This window comes from Podarcis vaucheri (assembly GCF_965113315.1).
Source record: "Podarcis vaucheri genome assembly, chromosome: 2".
NCBI lineage: Eukaryota > Metazoa > Chordata > Lepidosauria > Squamata > Lacertidae > Podarcis > Podarcis vaucheri.
Window position 1 is genome coordinate 39,815,350 of NC_138760.1, and position 18,813 is coordinate 39,834,162.

At 43.0% G+C, this 18,813-nt stretch overlaps 1 protein-coding gene across 1 annotated transcript in view; it reads right to left on the bottom strand.

Annotated features, from left to right (window-relative positions):
- EVPL (envoplakin) overlaps positions 1 to 9,987 on the bottom strand; it is a 43,240-nt gene extending 33,253 nt beyond the window's left edge. Inside the window, exons 1-2 of the mRNA XM_082202963.1 lie at positions 9,945 to 9,987; positions 6,303 to 6,477 (exon numbers count right to left, since the gene is read on the bottom strand). Coding sequence (XP_082059089.1) covers positions 6,303 to 6,477; positions 9,945 to 9,972 — 203 coding nt within the window. The 5' untranslated portion in view covers positions 9,973 to 9,987. The remainder of the gene's footprint in view (positions 1 to 6,302; positions 6,478 to 9,944) is intronic.
- Positions 9,988 to 18,813: the final 8,826 nt, after the last annotated feature.

Consider the following 18,813-nt stretch of genomic DNA (forward strand, 5'->3'; position numbering starts at 1 on the left):
CATCCAATGAAAGAGGGACTAGCTGACACCTGGAACTACTCAATTTTTCAATAGAACATCCATTTCATTTTCCGAGTTAAGAACTGAGTTTAAGAACTAGGTGTACATTTCACCTAGATTCCTTGACCTGAAATATTTAGTTATTCTGATACTCTCCCCAGGAAAAAAAATGGTTGGGTTGAACATTTTCTGTTAGACCATGCCATATATATATATATATATACATACAGTGGTGCTTCGCAAGACGAAATTAATTCGTTCCGCAAGTCTCTTCGTCTTGCGGTTTTTTCGTCTTGCGATGCACGGTTTCCCATAGGAATGCACTGAAAATCAATTAATGCGTTCCTAGGGAAACCGCCTTCAGACCAGGTCCGGGGACAGTCTGTCCCCGGACCTCTTCTGAAGGCTGGGGGGGGGGGACAAGGGCTTTCCTTCCCACCCCCAGCATTTTAAAAAACAGCTTTCCGAAGTGGGGCGGCTGGGGCAGGTGTCCCCGCCCCCCCTTCGGAACAGCGTTTTAAAATGCTGGGGGTCAGGAGCGAAGCGCTGCCGACCCCCAGCATTTTAAAATCTCCCCGTGTCCCGGGGAGATTTTAAAATGCTGGGGTTCGGCAGCGCTTCGCTCCCGACCCCCAGCATTTTAAAACCTTCCCGGGACAGGGGGAGATTTTAAAATGCTGGGGGTCGGCAGTGAACGCTTCGCTCCCGACCCCCAGCATTTTAAAATCTCCCCGGGACAGAGACTTCTCTGCTGTCCCTTGGAGATTTTAAAATGCTGGGGGTCGGCAGCGAACGCTTCGCTCCCGCCCGCCAGCATTTTAAGATCGCCCGGGGCAGGCGGGGGGGAAGGCAGACGGGGGGAGCAAAGACTTTTGCCCCCCGCCGGCCTTCAGAAGAGGTCCTCTTCTGAAGGCCGGCTGTGGGCGAAAGTCTTTGCTCCCGACCGCCAGCATTTCCCTATGAGCTTTCGTCTTGCGATGCAAGCCCATAGGGAAATTCGTCTTGCGAAGCGCCTCCAAAACAGAAAACCCTTTCGTCTTGCGGGTTTTCCGTCTTGCGAGGCATTCGTCTTGCGGGGTACCACTGTACACACACACACACATATATATTCCTCTGTAATAATAAGTGAACCAAGTGGTTTCTTCCATGACCATAAATTTAGGGCTTTCAAGTCTAGAAATGTGCAAGCAGCCCTGATGCTGTCTTCACTGGATTGGCTCAGAAATGAACCTAGAAATTCCCCCTTTAAAAATAAAAATCAATTAGCTTCTAAATCAATACTACTTACTAACAACTTCTGCACACCCACGAGCCTCCTAACGTTCTTGCTCTAACTCATTCAAGTTTAATCTGTACCGAAAAAGGGAAGAAATCCAGAAATAGCTGTCAACTGTTTCCAGAAATGATGACACCTCATTAGAATTTGTATGTGTGACTTCATCTTTCCATGCCACAATAAATGTTGGCATACAACTGTCTCGAGAGACAATGGAGTATGCCTCCAGGGGTGATGTCAAACCACTGGAAACAGCAATAGCCATAATCTGCCAGCATCACACCCCAGCCCACAACAGGTCACCTGCACAATAATTGTTCATGTGTTTATTTTCATCTCCACCTCACAACAGCTTTAAGAATCACAAACCAGCTCTTTCATGTTAGCTACTACTGCAATCACTTTTGCATTCAGGTGACGGTACAAATTTGCAATGCACCAAAAGGTTATTAGGCAGAAAAGTTGCATGGGCTACGGATGTGAATACAGGCTTGGTGACATTAATAAAATACAAGCTCCACAAACTGAATATTGTAGGGATTGTGCCAGGAGCTGGAAGATTATTAGAAGCCTCAGTTCCTATAAATGACAGTATTCGTTTCTTCCTTATTCTTAGGTGAAAAGATCAAGCAGTCTAGGAGCCATGACGGGGCACAGTGATTCAACTTGTCTCAGCTATGGGTGATGTCCAATTAAGTCATACTCAAGAATATGACTGACACTGGATATCATCATGAATAGCCTGTCAAATAGGGAAGAATAAGGGCAGGCTTAATTGAGTTAATATTTATGAGTTACTAAGCATTAGACAGATCTTGGACATACTGCCTTGACTTTTTGAACCAGCAAAATACCTGAAGAAGCTGCTAAAGCTGCAATCTTCACGTGAGGAGGATCTTACCCTTCTCTATCCAGCATTTTTTTCCCTGCTGAAAATTGCCACCCCATGTGCTTTCTCCTCACAGAAACAGCAGTACGTTTTCCTTTATAGAGCAAAAATTGGTAGCTTTTAATGTGAAAGGTTTGAGAAATCCCCCCCATGTTCTGTCTTCTACCACAGATGAAACTACCATATTTTTCGCTCTATAACACGCACCCGACCATAACACGCACGTAGTTTTTAGAGGAGGAAAATCCATAGGCATGCCACCCGTAGGCATTCCCTCCATAACACGCACAGATATTTCCCCTTACCTTTTAGGAGGAAAAAAGTGAGTGTTATGGTGCAAAAAATACGGTAATTTCATTTTGGATTCCCATCGAACACCTGCCGTCTAAAACATCAACCTGTCTTGGCTGTTTATTTTTTGCTTTGGGCAACCAAAGCTAATTTTAAAAGTCAAGCTGATGACAAAACCAAAGCCAAGAAGATTTTATTGTATTCATAGCAATCGTCTATGGAGAAAATTAAGACTTTACAAATGAATGAACAATGATTCCAGTGTGCACTGAGTGGATAGAAAAACTGTAGTAAAGGTAAAGGTACCCCTGCCCGTACGGGCCAGTCTTGACAGACTCTAGGGTTGTGCGCTCATCTCACTCTAGAGGCCGGGAACCAGCGCTGTCCGCAGACACTTCTGGGTCACGTGGCCAGTGTGACCAAGCTACTCTGGCGAGCCAGCACCAGCGCAGCACACGGAAACACCGTTTACCTTCCCGCTATAAAGCGGTACTTATCTACTTGCACTTAAGGGTGCTTTCGAACTGCTAGGTGGGCAGGAGCTGGGACCGAATGACGGGAGCTCACCCCGCCGCGAGGATTCGAACCACCGACCATGCGATCGGCAAGTCCTAGGCACTAAGGTTTTACCCACAGCGCCACCCGCGTCCCAGAAAAACTCTAGCCATCAGCAATATCTGTCTCCCTATCAGTTCAAATAGAATCAAGCCTGGAGTACAGTGGTACCTCGGGTTAAGTACTTAATTCGTTCCAGAGGTCCGTTCTTAAACTGAATCTGTTCTTAACCTGAAGCACCACTTTAGCTAATGGGGCCTCCCGCTGCCGCTGCACTGCCAGAGCACGATTTCTGTTCTCATCCTGAAGCAAAGTTCTTAACCCGAGGTACAATTTCTGGGTTAGCAGAGTCTGTAACCTGAAGCATATGTTACCTGAAGCGTATGTATCCTGAGGTACCACTGTATATAGATTTTTTTCCAAGGGACAGCATTTGTCTTTAAAGGGTCACATCACAACTCAGTGGAACACCATAGGTCTGTGCCGCAACTGCTAGAATAAGTATGAGTGACGCCTGCTAGGGTAAAAGCACCATATTCAGAAATACTGATGATGACATCTATAAATGATGCAAACTGATAACATTTCCATGGCTTCTTTTGAGGAGTGGTTAGATAATTCAACAACTGACTCTGGGTTTTGCATAGGGATGTCAGAGAATTTCATCAGAAAGAGAAGCAGGACTGGAAATTCTCTCAATCTGAATGTGCATCAATGGTCAGGATCAGAAATCACACAAATGAATGCAAGCAACCTTCTTCATCATTGGTTCCCCACCCCCAAGTCTGCAAACGTTACATTAATGGTTACATTATTCTCTGCATGGTTTGTTTTTTTTAAATTATTCCCTTCCATTGAAATGTACAGAAATTGACTGTTTAATTCATTGCCTATGTTTTGGACATAGAAAAATATATGAAGCTGAACCATAGTGGAATGGGAATGGTGCTGACTGTGACTAACTGAGGATGGGATGGAAATTGCTGCCTCCTTACATCCCTAGTTTTGCACGCAGAATGTTCCGGGTTCAATCTCTGGCATTTCCATTTTGTAAGAAATGACCAAGTTCCAGGAGATGAAGACGACCCTAAAGAGCTACTGCCAGTTGTAGCAGACACTATTGGAATAGATGGAACAACGGTTTGACTCATTATCAGGCAGCTTCCCATGGCCTTCTATCAATGAGGCATATTTATTCCTTACTGCAGCTATTCACAGGACTTCTCCAAACATTCAGGCACCCCCCACCGCTAGCCATGTGGCTGAAGCTCTCCATAAGGCAAACTATGCATAATCTGAATTATTGCATTATGCTACCTCAAATACTCTTAGTGCAGCTTGATTGTGGGATGCACAGAAATACTATGATGGTTTCAGATTTCTTTCATGTATATTCTCTTTTGGAAAGCCAAGACAGAGAGTTAGCAGATCAGTCTGAGGCCCACTTTGCTTTAACAGTGTGACAACATTGTGTGCCCTCAGACCATTCTCTGGCCTACACCATGTACGCAATCCAATCAGGAGGAACACAAACTAAAAAAGGACATAAACCAGTCCCTAAGACAATATTATCAGCGGATACTTCCCTGGAAAAATCATCACACTCAGGGTACCAACCTTCAGCATGTACAAACCTTTCAAATGGCAGCAGCTGCTCAACAACAAAATCCTGGTTGGGCATATAAGGAGAAGAGAGTAAGCAGCCGACAGAGAAGATTGTTCTTAAGTTAAGCTAGCTTTGAATGGAGCCTAAGGACTCCATCTGCCTCTGAAGGAAAAGGAATTGCATGAAGCCAGAGCTTTGTTTTACTACTCCCATCGATCTGTGCCAACAGTATCCCTGGACTACAAGATATTCAGCACACCAATGGTTAGGAATTAAAAATGGTTTGTTAAGAGGGTTTCTAAGCATTGCAAGAAGGATAGACAACAGGTTGCTCTTCAGTTGTTGCTGGACTACATGTCCCATTACCCATGACCATTAGCGATGCTGGCTGGAGCTGATGGAAGTTGGCATCCCATAACATCTGGAGGGCACCACATTGGAGTAGAAAGTGAAACAGGAGGGAATGGACCATTTTGCAGCAGGTGCAAAATGGCAGCCTGCATACCTTAATGCACAGGCATTTACCACAGGTTGCCCCTGATGGAACTCTGAACCCGGAAGAATTACTATTCTAGCAACTCACATAAACATTAAAAAAAGGCATCTGCAAAAGGTAAAAATTTATCAAAATAGAGGCAGTGATTAACCATGGACATGGACAAGAAAACAGATTACCTTTAACCAGGGTAATTTTTTAACAACAACCTCTAGAGGTGCCAGAATTGCACACCCTTGAGAACCACCTGGAAAAAAGCACTGCCCTTAACAAGGAAGGATAATTGGGGTGTATTAACTTCTCCTTATTCAATATTATTCTACCCTCTGCTAACTTGACTTATTGGGCTCTCCTGCTTTGGCCAGTTAGGTGTTTCACTGCTTTGAACAGTGCCTTGTATGCATTATACCTGCAAGAGGAATCACACCCTTCCAAGAGGGAGTAGAAAAATCTGGCAGCCAATGGAAAATGTTTAGCTGTCAACCTCCTACGCTTGGCCACCACGGAGCAATGGCAGCTGTGCCCCTTTGAAGGCTACCTTGTCTTTTAAGAATCCCAATGGCAGTGGGATGCAAGAGAGCACCACAACTTCCATCCCACTACAGGACGAAAAAGATCAAGCAGGGTAACAGAGCTAGGGCAATGAAAAGTCTGGTGGCACTTTCAGACACTTTGAGATATCTTGGTCTCCTATTGAGACAATTCCCAATTGTCACAATAGGAGACAGAGATGTCTCAAAAGACTGTGGTTCACTTGTGCTGGGAATACCACCAGATGTTGAGCTTTTAGGTATGCTCCCAAGCCAAGCCATATTTTTCGTAACTAGTCTCAATAAATAGGGATTTTCACCTTCTCACTTGTACACAGATATTCAGAAGCATTTGCCAGGCTGAGGAGGAGGAAGCCTCCTGTGGAGAAGAGAAGCCAGTATAGCTTTTGCAGCAGAACATTTGGTGTGTCTGCTCAAAAGAAAAGTACCTCAGAGTTCAGTGTTTACTCCCAATCAGCTGAATGGATACAGGCAACTGCCCACAGGCCACTTATTATTTTGGACCTTCCCTTAGGCAAACAATGTCCATTCCCCCCCCCCTTTACTTGTAAGACACCTTGCCAGTTCAGAGGTGGCCTCCTGGGGCCCATGGCACTCTCCCCACTTCTGCAAAAACCACAGACTTTTCAACTACTTACTTGGGCTGCTTGATCGGGGACCCTTTGCTTGGGGAGCTTCTGCTTGGTGAGCCTTTGCCCACCCCTTTGAACATCTCGGCGGCGGCTGAAGCTCCCCTCTCTCTCGCTGTCTGGAAGGCTGTGGAAGAAAGGGGTGGGTGCGTTCCAGCAGCTGCCTGCCTCTGCCTGAGGTTGTCTGTGGAGATGGTATGACAGGAGAGGATGGGAAAGTCTGCAGATTGTTAAAAGCAGAACCTGGGTGGCTCCTCCCTGAGCTGCAGGTGATTAAGAGCTGAGATGGAAACTTGCCTTAAAAAAAAAAAGGACTAGAAAAACCAGTTTAGGACTGAATGAGTAAAAAAAAAAAAAGCCCAGAGGGAAGGAGTGGGAGACCCCACCCTGGTACTCTGAAGAATGTGCTTCTGTACAAGCAGAGGCATACCCAGTTCTATTCACACCATTTCTGACAGACATTTCGTACACTGCAATTCCCTACCCCAAATGCAATCTACATCTGGGAAATAACATCTGTGCCCGTAGTTATTACATCAAAAGTAGCTTTGCTCATTGCTAGCACACAGGATCAGGCGGTCCATCTGTGTGGCTGCTGTCCAATCCATGCTGCCCCCTCGCTATTTAGATCTACCACTGATTCCTTTTGACAAACGGAAAATTTCCCAATTAATTCCTAAAGAAAAATTATTTCCATTTGCACCAGGTTAAGTTCAAATCCCCTCCACCCGCCCATGGAACTCGTTGGGTGATCCTGGACAAGTCACTGTCTCTCAGCCTGGCCTACTTTTACTGGGTTATTGTGGAAAATTATTTATTTAAATCATTCATTATTCAACAAAACATATTTCCCACTTGCCTGTAAATAAAGAGTGGTATACCACTAAGATTTAATCAGAGCGGACCCAGTTAAATTAAGGGTTTGGTCTACTCATTTCAGTGGGTCTACTCTGAATAAAACTTAGCCAACCATGACTCAAAACCTCCAACAAAACCAACAAACGTTAAAATTGTCAACAAAAGGCCAAATTAAACATAATAGAAATTCAACATATGATTAACATCAACAGTTAGGGTAAAACCAGATGTAAAATACATGTCGACTTCTATGCATGTCTTGATGGGTTTGCCAAATAAAAATGCTTTTAGCAGGTGCCGAAAGGGTGCTGTGATGTCAATAGGCAGTGCAGGAACTGGGTCTTTAGGGTTTTGCCACCTACTTTTCAAATCCCCCTTCAATATTAGAAAGGTGGTGTGTCTGTTGTCTTTTGGATGTCTACTGAAAACCTTCCTCTTTCAAAATGCCTTTCAAATTGAGATCCTTACCAGTCTACATCCGTATTGGAATTGGTTTTAATATGTTTTTATTGCTTTGTCACCTGTTCTTTGCCACCCTGGGCTTCTTTGTGAGGGAGGGCAGGATACACACTTAAGAAGGAAGGAATGAAATAAATATTCAATTACACTTTCCAGTCCTTTCCCATAGATAACCAGAGCAATCACTACAACGCCATGTTGCTTTTGCCGTAAATCTCTTGATCGGCTCTCAACTTCCTCCCCCTCCGCATAGTTGCACCGAAATAAACGTTTGTTGGCACTTTACATACAATGTTGTATATACTGAAGGGTGAAGCAGCTCCATGTTAGAGTTTACCTCAGGTTCCTCTCTGCAAGGTATGTGAGCAAACCCCCTGTGGTTATTTGTTTCCTCCTTCCAGCTGGATCATGTCCAGCCAAGATTGGCACAATAAATATTTTCTTAAGCACCTTTTCAGCTTTGGCCGTCAAATATGCCTGTGATATGGCTGATGTGGGCGTGCAGGAAAATTGCAACTCATCTCAGATCATGAATTCAAAACATGCCAAGCATCTGAGTTGAAAGGAGCCCTGCTTGCCAAAAACCAAAACACACACGAAGGTGTGGCTTTCATTGAAGAGCAATGATTTCTTTGTGAAGTTGCAAGAAACCATTTTCTGGCTCAAGACTAGAGGGCTGAGAATAGGCTGAAGTAGCACTAGTGTGCTGGCTTTGATCTAAGCGCCAAATTAAAAATTTAAAAACAAAAACCTTTTATTGCTTGGAGAAAGAAATTTGAGCATCCTGCTGACTTCTAGCTGTGAAAGAGGACCGCCCTGATGCATTCAGCACTTCTTTAGTGACTGTCTTCATGTGCTTGGAAATAATCCAGGAGGGAGATGGTGCTGGACTGTTTTGGGCCCTTCCTTGTATTATTAGTCAGGCACAAATTGCTTGAAGCAAGGAGAGACGCTCAAAAGCCATTTGTGCTCAGTGTCTCAGGCATGGGATTAAAACCTTTTGCATTAGCACAGACTCAAAGAGTAAGGTGTTCAGTCTAAGATAATGGTGGCATGGATTTGGGTTTTCTAAAACTTCAATGTGTTGGAAACTCATTGAGAAAGAAAGGGAATGAAGTTCTGTATCATCATGCCCTCTGTCCTCACTCTTCTCTTTATCATCTGGGCCTGACAATAAAAGGACAGAAGGTGGCATGAGGGAATGAAATTATATGCAACACCTCATGAGGTTTATATCATAATTATTCCAATTCTCATATCAATATGGCGTAGGGAAGAGCAAGATCAAAGCCAGACTTGATTGTGTCATGTGTTGTGTAACATATCCATGGTTACCCCCGCCCCTGATTTTTCAGAGCAATTTTAACTGGCCTACTCAAATTTGTGACGTTGTTTTCATTCTGATTATATTGTGTTTGTTGCCTTAATGCACTGACTAGTCTAATGTTATCGGTGGCTTTCAAAGTTTGAATTATGCACTTTCATATTGTCATGCATGATGGCTTAATTAGTGCTTGCTGTCTTGCGATAACATATTCCTGAGAGCCAGAATATAAAATGAAAATGAAATAGATATGCAACAGTAGGTGAATGAGCTTGACCCTAACAATTCATTCAGCCTCTTTTCACTGGAAGTCTAACAGATGCTTCTGCAAAAAGCACACAAGAAGCAACATGATAACTAATAAATGACCCATTCATTCCTTTCATTCCAGTGCATTCTGGGACTCAGAAAGTCCCTGCCACATAGCACCCTTTAAAGGTTATTTTCAAAGGCAAGGCAGGTATTCTGAAGACGGAGTCAGGACAACTAGTTGAACTGGCTCAGCTGCAATGTCAGTAACTTTCTATGCACACTGGGCAGAAACCGTTGTAAACAGTACTGGTTTGGCAGGACCTGAGCTAAAATAAGTGTTGGGGTGCTACAAATAAACCCTCTAGGGTATCCACAGAGTACAACAGTGAAAGGTACAGAGAGAGAAGGGTGAAAGAATTCCAGAATTCTTGGTAGCTCATTGCTTGTTTTTATTTCTCTCAGGCAAAGATCAAGAAATGTTTGTAGCTGGGATAGGATAGTGGAGAAGTCTTGCAATGGCTGGCAGGCATGGCATGATGCGGAAGCATCAGGATTACAAGAAAGTGTGCCAGCAAAACTTCAGGTAGAGACTGAACCTGCCTGAAGTGGTGATGGCATCAGCAGCAGAGTACCTTTGAATGTCATTCTAGCTAGCCGCAAAGAACCCCAGTGGTACTGCAATAGTTTGCAAAAGTAGTTCAGATGTTCCTTCACACAAATACAAAGACTTGCCATCAAGCATTCTTGTGTGCCCTTACCTGCTACTGCCCAGGATGCTTTGTACATCTGGGCAGGACATCACAGAAGCTGGTAGGTCCAATGGCCGTGGGAAAGTTCTGAAATGAAAATCACGAGAAAAGAAGTTCAGACATCAATGCTATGGGTGAACTCTGGCTAGTAAAGGTAAAGGTAAAGGGACCCCTGACCATTAGGTTCAGTCGTCGCCGTCTCTGGGGTTGCGGCGCTCATCTCACTTTATTGGCTGTGGGAGCCGGCGTACAGCTTCCGGGTCATGTGGCCAGCATGACTAAGCCGCTTCTGGTGAACCAGAGCAGTGCACGGAAATGCCGTTTACCTTCCCACCCAGAGTGGTACCCACTTATTTACTTGCACTTTGACGTGCTTTCGAACTGCTAGGTTGGCAGGAGCAGGGACGGAGCAACGGGAGCTCACCCCGTTGCGGGGATTCGAATCGCCGACCTTCTGATCGGCAAGACCTAGGCTCTGTGGTTTAACCCACAGCACCACCCGCATCCCTGTGAACTCTGGCTATCATGAGCTAAAAGGCAATATAGCAAAGATGTATGTTTTCAGCTTCAAATATCATCATCTAAATAGGGACAAGGTGCGGGCAAGGACATGAGTATGGATGGTAGGCAGGCAGAGTGCTATAGTAAAAATATAAATGCTCTGCTGGATCAGATTAAAGGCCTATTTAATACTGTGTTCTGTTATCACAGTGGTCAACCAGATGCCTGTGGAAAACCCACAAGCAGGGAGGAAGGATAAATTCAATTCAGTAGCCATTTAAAGCTGAATCTATCTTGTTTCAAAATTTGCACTTCTGTAAATTTTGCAATGCAGTTCTCCAACCAAGCAATGTTCACAAAATGCAGATATTAGGGGAAAGTGTGCATAAAAATGAATACATTTGTAAAAAATAACTTACAGACATGCTTTATATTAGGAAAGGTTGCTTACAAAAATGTGTACATTAGGAAAAGTTACACATAAAAATTATTTATTAGGAGAAATTTGAGCTAAAATGCTGGTGAATTTTCATAGTGTGTGTGTGTGTGTGTGCGCGCGCTTAGTACAAATGGCTGCAAAATGTGGAGAACTGAAATAAAGAATGGAAAAATGAGAAATGAAAACCAAAACTGGAAGATCCTTAACCACAAGACATGAGCACAATAATATTCTCCCACAACAATATTCTCCCACTAAAATTCTCAGCAAGGTTTATTTCAGCAGGTCTACTCCGAATGGTTGGATTCAACTATATTTTTTTTGTTTGGTTTGGTTGGTTTATTTGTGATACAACACTTTTTCAGAACTGGTCTGTTATTTCTACAGCATTACAAAGCTGTGTTAGGAGGTCCCCTCCTTAGCTTTGGTATTTCCATAAATATTGACACTCTCTTATCTGCTTTGTTCTTCCTTATGTCAGGCAGTGCACACACACAAAAATAATACTTCTTATAGATTCCATGATTCCTTTCTCAAACAGGCTTTTCTGTGTTATTTTGAATGCATATAGCAACCAGCAATGTATGACGAGTCACAGGGGCACATAAAGTTTATTTTATTGGCCAAGCTGTTTAGTATGTGATCAAACATGCCTTTCAGTCTGGTTGTCAAAAGAAAGAAAAGACTTACAGCTGAGAAGTTTGTGTGTGTGTGTGTGTGTGTGTGTGTGTAGATACTATACAAAGTACTGGGAGTGAGCCAGTAGGAACGCTCTGGGTATAAAAGGCACAATTCATCCAAATTTAAATGGATTTCTTTCAATGGAAGAGATTTAAACACATTCTTAATGGGGCATGAAAGCATCTAACAACTTAGGCAATTAGAGAGTCTGGGAATGGGAGCTTTTCCGTGCTGCCACAATTTGTGACAAATACATGGTTAATTCCCGTAGATCATGACATCAGAGCAGTTGGCATAACTTGATATAAAAGGAGATCCCTGTTATGAACTATCCTTACCCTGGTACTTAGTCCTTACTTCAAATGTGACCTGGGAGGTATGAGTAAATATTCTGACTTCCCAGTACTTATTGTAAAGACCAGCACATTAATCCTGTGTTGCCAGCAAAGATTAATTATCACCTCCTACAAGAAAGAATTGGGTTCTGCATAGACAATGACATCTTCCTCCTAAGGTAAGGTAAATGATTCAGGAAACCAGTTAGTCATCTTTAAGTAAGGTCATGTCCCTTCAACTTCAAACTTAGCAAAGTAAATGGAATAAAAGACAGGAACTTGTAGAAAATAAATAATAGTACAAAGGAATAAAACTCTAATAAGACTCAAACATCCAGAAAGACCCGTTCCCCGTCGATAGAGAATAATTGACCCCCAAACTCCAGATTTTCAATAGTTGGGTAGCTCACAAACTCCAATAGGACTCCATCTTTGCTCCTCAACTTTCTCAAGGATCAGCCCTTGCTGAACATGGACCAAAGGAATGGGAGAGATCTTTCTGTTGTCTGGCGAGTGTTTGCCTGCATATATTCTTGAAAGTAATATACAAAAATGTACTATACAGTGGTACCTCCGGTTACGAACTTAATTTCGTTCTGAAGGTCCGTTCTTAAGTCGAAACCATTCTTAACCTGAGGCAAACTTTTGCTAATGGGGCCGCATGCAACTTCTGCTCACATCCCAGGGCAAAGTTCTCTTCCAGGAGCACCTACTTCCGGGTTAGCAGAGCTTGTTACCCGAAGCGTTCGCAAGGAGGACAGTACGTAACCAGAGGTTCCACTATATTAAGGAAGATAGCATCTTTCTGGCTCCATCGCATTGTGCATTTGCCTTATGGGTTGCCATTCTTGCTTTAATGCCTCACTAACTCTAGGCAGACCCTCCCTTTTCAAATATTTGTCCTGCCTGAAAAAACAAAGCGAAGGCACAGATGTTCGTGGAAGCAGAAAAAGAATATTAGATGTGCTCTACAAGTTATTCCTCAGTCTCGGTGCCTCAGATCTGAAGAGCCAAGCTAAGCCTTCTTGCCTGTGTTCAAAGTCATAGGCATAATCTCACCTCCTGCTGAACCAGGTGGCACACAGCTTATTCCTAGGGGCAAAACATCAACTAATCAACACCACACCCACCTTTGGAGCCACAGCAGGTTATCAAGCCAGCCAAAGACATGGAAGGAAGCACTGGCAGTTGCTACAACACAAAGATGGAGGTCTCCACGTCTCTTTTCAATTCCTATTCCTATTCCAACTCAGGAACAGAATCCCTTTTTGTAAAGCCGCAACATCAGGACAGATCTCTCTCCTGCCTGTTGAATTCCTTACGGAATTCAGGCTTCACACAGGTTTTAGTTGTGCTTCTCTTTCAGGCTGGGATGAATATGACAATGGAGAAAATGTAACATACACACTAGTTGTTGTGTGTCAAATAAATAAGAAGAATGTACTTTGGCATTTTCACCTAACAGCCCTTATCCTGAATTGCCCTCCAAAATATCCAGAGAAGGGAGAAGTTATTTACGTAATATTTTTAATGTTTAAAGGGCAACACAGAGTGAGAGTCGCTATTGGACAAGTCATGCAAAACAGGATGACCAGTTATGATGCATTCCAGCTGTAGCTGTAAATATTTTCAGCCTGAAGAACCCCTTGAGAAACATGTCTTACTTCACATTGATACGCAAATGGGCTTAAGGACTGATAACATAACCACTTTTTCAGCTCTGGCTCAACTTGCTGGACTTCAGCATTCTGACTTATTTTATTTCCCCCCTTTATAGTATTAAAACAAAAGCAACTTAAAGCCATTGAAACATCAACCAAAAGACACAATGCATATAAAAGTGAATAAAGCAGCCACTACCAGGTCACTTGCCTGATCTAAGGTGGGTTACATCTTAGCACTACCACCATACGAATATATGATAAACAAAATTAATAGAGTCCCCAATTGCATGTTTGAGTTAAAGGTGAGTCTGAATCTGAATGCATTGAAGACTGCTTCACTGGACTATATCCTCTCTGCCACATACCCCACCACCAGAAACTAAGGATGCATTTTTACTTGTGCTGATTTTCAACATGAATATTTTAAGAGCGAGTGCTGAGAGTGAGTGCTGCTGTCCTAAGCCTCTCAGGAGAGAGAGAAAACAGTTCAGAGAGACACTTTGCATTAAGAATAATGTTTGCAACGGGGAGAAGAGGAAAGCTATAACCAAACAGATTTGTCGGATGAAATTTAAGTAGCAGAATTAGAACCTGCTGTTCAAGTTTTAAATCTTCCTTTGTCTGCATATCCAAAGAACAGACAAAAGAGCTCCATTTCAGTTCTGCAGAAGCAGAGAAAGAAATAAGTTGTAGATTTGAACAAATAATAATAATAATAATAATAATAATAATAATAATAATAATAATTTTTATTTATATCCCGCCCTCCCCAGCTGTGCCGGGCTCAGCTTATTTTATTCCAAGTATACAGAATTGTATGAAAGGAACAAACTTAAAAGTCTCTAGGACAGCCTTCCCCAACCTGGTGCCCTCTGGATATCTTGGAATACACAGTATTTTTCGCTCCATAAGACGCACCTGACCATAAGATGCACCTAATTTTTAGAGGAGGAAAACAACAACAAAAAATATTCTGAACGAAACAGTGGATGTATGATTTTTGTGTTTCATGCTGTGGCCACAGACATGTGATTTGACGGTGAGTTTGGGGTAGTCTTGGGGAGTGTTCCCTTGGTTTACACACACCTTCAGCTGAACATGTTATTCTGTTGGGTTCCAAAGCTGCCATTAACTTTCCCCCAATTTTTATGGTTATTGTTTTTATCATTGCAAATATGTTTGATGTTTTTATTGTGTTTTATTATGTATTGTGGTGGTTTTTTAATTGAGCCCTGCCTTGAAATTACATTGTAATGAAAAGCGTGCAAGAAATGCTTTATATCTTCGAGTGGATATTTTGAATAATTTTTCTACTTTTGCTGACAGACAAGGAATCAGAAGTTTTCTCCTCACTCTCATTGTCATTTCTCTCTCTTTCCCTTTTTCCTTGTTTGTGTTTTTATTTAGATTAGCTCCTTTTACCTTTGATATTCTAAAAATATATTGGGTATTTCATACTAACTTTCATATATTTTTTTTCAAACTTTAATAAAATCTATGGGTGGGGGAAATGCTTTAAATACATCAAAAAGAAAGCATACTGAAGACATCGGGTTGAGAAAGACTGCTGACTTCGGAGCTTCCGTGATGTCTGCGATCTGTGTTTTTACCACTAAACCAGAAGTATTGAAGAGTTCTCACTCCCAAACCAGAAATAACATGGAACATTCGTGGATTTGATGCCCTGAAAGAGCACGTGGTAAATATAACATGTAACTTCTTCCATGGAGATGGGATTCTTTATCCCTAAGAGACGTAACACATGAATCAGATTATAGTAGGGCCAGATGTAGTCTTTGCTATATATTTTTTAATCTGCTCTCAGGGAATCCGAACATTGCAGCAAGCAACTAATTTCTGCTACCTGATTAAACTACACAAATTATGCACAGTCCCTGTCTTTTTGTTGTTGCTGCATACTTTGTTTTGAAATGTTTACAGTGATACCTTGGGTTACAGACGCTTCAGGTTACATACGCTTCAGGTTACAGACTCTGCTAACCCAGAAATAGTACCTTGGGTTAAGAACTTACTTCAGGATGAGAACAGAAATCCTGCTCCGGCGGCACGGCGGCAGCGGGAGGCCCCATTAGCTAAAGTGGTGCTTCAGGTTAAGAACAGTTTCAGGTTAAGAGCAGACCTCCAGAATGAATTAAGTTCTTAACCCGAGGTACCACTGTACTAATTTGCATAATTTATTCTGGTTTTGCTAGGCATTGCAAACATATCAAGAGTTCAAAAGTCCTTTTAAAAAGAAGGAAAGTCAAGAAGTGCCAGAAAACAATAATCAGGAATCTGAATGCTATGCTCAGAAACTACATTCCCTGCTCCCATGACACCACAGCATGCAAATTCTGCTCCTCCATGTGTCACAAAAGCAGAAAGCTGAGAGTTAACCAGAGTGCGTAATATGAGAGGTGCCTTGAGACTCGGAAATCAGTTTAGTAACAAGCCCTGATGGCTCCTGAGTAGACCTATATATTAAATAAGACTAGCCAAGGACATTAGATGTGGGGAAGATTTCATCCTCTCCTGAACACTAGGATAGAAAAAACTATCCCTCCAAATACAGATATCGATACTCCTTATATAAGGATTCTTGTGTCTTCCCAAGCTAGGAATCCATGTGTGACTGTGGTAAAGCTTGTAAACTCATAAAGTCATAACATCTCATAAAAAAATCAAAGAGGCCAGAGGCTTTCTCAGACTTTCCACTGGGTGTCCCATTTGCAGTGTGTATTGTTTTGTTAAGTTCATGAGAGCTTGAAATGGCAAGGGAGGGCCTGGGAAAGGCAAATTCAAACCAATTCCACTGTACCTCACCCCTATGCTTTTGTTCGGCATTGCAAAGAGGAAAAGAACACATGGGTCTGAAACCTAGACAGGGATGGGCAGAGAGCACTCTGAAAGTCCACAATGCCTCCCATGAACACCCAGACCAAAGACTTGCCCAAGGAGGTAGTGATGAAAATGGGTGTCCCTCTCCCTAACTTGGCCAGAATTCCTTTAAGTGAGGCAAACACTTGGGAGACATGGGGATAAGAAAGGAATACGCAAGAGTTGCAAGGACAGAATGTTACCAAGAAAGCATGAAAATGTTAATACTTACCAACACCCCAACCTTTGTACACATTAGATCTCTGATCTTAAGCAGCAGTCACCAGAGCTGGCTCTACTTCCTCAAAGTACAGGCGTGGGAGTGGCGGAGAACAGCAATATTGAACTTTCACTGATTTTCTTTATAATCTGTATCAGCCTGGCACATGAAGGTAACTGAACAGCATCAGAAATATGTGAGGAGGAGCTGTGGCTCAGTAGTAAAGCATTTGCGTGCTCATCTGCCTACTCATGTCTGCTCATTTGCCTTTTCATTGCTATTGTCCACAGTCATCTTAGTAAGTCCAAAGGAGAAGGAATATTGGGGGGGGGGGGAGGTAGTAGAAGAGGAGTTTGGATTTGATATCCCGCTTTATCACTACCTGAAGCAGTCTCAAAGTGGCTAACATTCTCCTTTCCCTTCCTCCCCCACAACAAACACTCTGTGAGGTGAGTGAGGCTGAGAGACTTCAGAGAAGTGTGACTAGCCCAAGGTCACCCAGCAGCTGCATGTGGAGGAGCAGAGAGGCGAACCCAGTTCACCAGATTACGAGTCTACTGTTCTTAACCATTACACCACACTGGCTCTCAGTACCCATTTTTATCTTACTTTCGTGGAATCAGTGAAGTTGGAGTGGACCTAGCTAGCCATCAAGCCCAACCCCTAGTCAGTGCAAAACCAAAACCCCAGAGCTAAAGCATGTCCAACAGATTCTAGGCCAGGGGTCAACAACATGGTGTCCTTGAGGTGTTGATGCACTCCCAACTCCCATCAGCCTCAGCCAACATGGCTGATGATCCCACACCCCTCTTGGGCAAGGTGCTTGAACATTTGGAGGCTGTACAAGTCCAGGCACTCTTGGGAGAGGTGGATTATTTGGATCCATTTCAGGCTTTGTTCTCATGCCTTGGTCACTCTCACAGATGACTTGTGCTGGGAGACTGGCAGGACGAATGTCACCCTGTTATTTCTCCTGTACCTCAGCAGCTTTTTGATACCATTGATCTCCTGGATAGGCTTTGCAGAAATGAGGCACTACTTTCTAGAAGATCCTGCTCCTACCTGGAAGACCCCTCGGCTTTTGTGATATGGCATTTCGTAGAGCTCTATCTTGTTGCCCTACAGTAGTTAACTATTAGAAGATTCACAAAACTGCTGAGTGAAGTCAACCAGGGATTTAGAGTGCTGTGCTTTCGGTATGCTGATAACATCTAACTCTACTACTAATTTAATCTAATCCAGGTAAGGCTGCCAAAATACTAAATGGAAGTCTGAGGCCAGTGAGAATCTGAAGCTCAATTTGATGGTTCAGAGCTGGTTTATCTGACCTGGCCAGCAGTGTTCAGCCAGAATAGAACTAATCTGGCCCCGATGGCTCAATGTTGCATTTCTGGGGGCAATGATTGATTCAGCTTTATCACAGGAAGTCCAAATGGCTTCCATGGAAAGTAGCACCTTCCACCAACTGAGACTGGTCAAGTGTCACATGAAACCCCCTCTAAGACAGCGAGCCTATCCATGCTTTCATTTCATTATATCAGCATCTTTGGAGACTTCAGTTATCCCAGAATGAAGGGTTGAATTCAAAAAGGTCATTGCATGAGAGAAGCAACTTCCACCCCTTTAAAAAATATGCTTCAGAAGGTTTGAGGAACCCCCAGAGCAGATGTGGGGTGGGGAGTAGAGGAGGGAGAGTGACAGCACCAGCAGTCGTTCTGCTCTGGCAATAACCACTATAAACAACCCACAGTTGTTGGAATACTGGTGGAGAATAAGGCAAGTGCCATAAGGTCAAAAGAGCCACACTGGTTGTCAGCCTATTTCTAGGCATAATTCAACTCCATGATGAATTTCAAAGCCTTTATATGGCTTAGGACCTGGACATCTCAAAACCACCTCCTCCCATGTTTCTGCCTACCTATTCATGTAATTGTTAGAGGCCCTTCTCTACGTGTCCCTGCCTTTTCATTCAGTTGTGGCACCCCCGTTCATAGAATGCTTTGCCCAGGGAGGTCACAACATGGCACTGACAGATCTTGCAAGCAGCAGATGAAGGCCTTTTTATTTCCTGTTTACAGCAGATTGCTAGGTTGAATAACTATTATGGCTTTTTTTTTGTCATGCTGATAGCATCTAGACCTAAGGCTGGGGCAAAAATCCT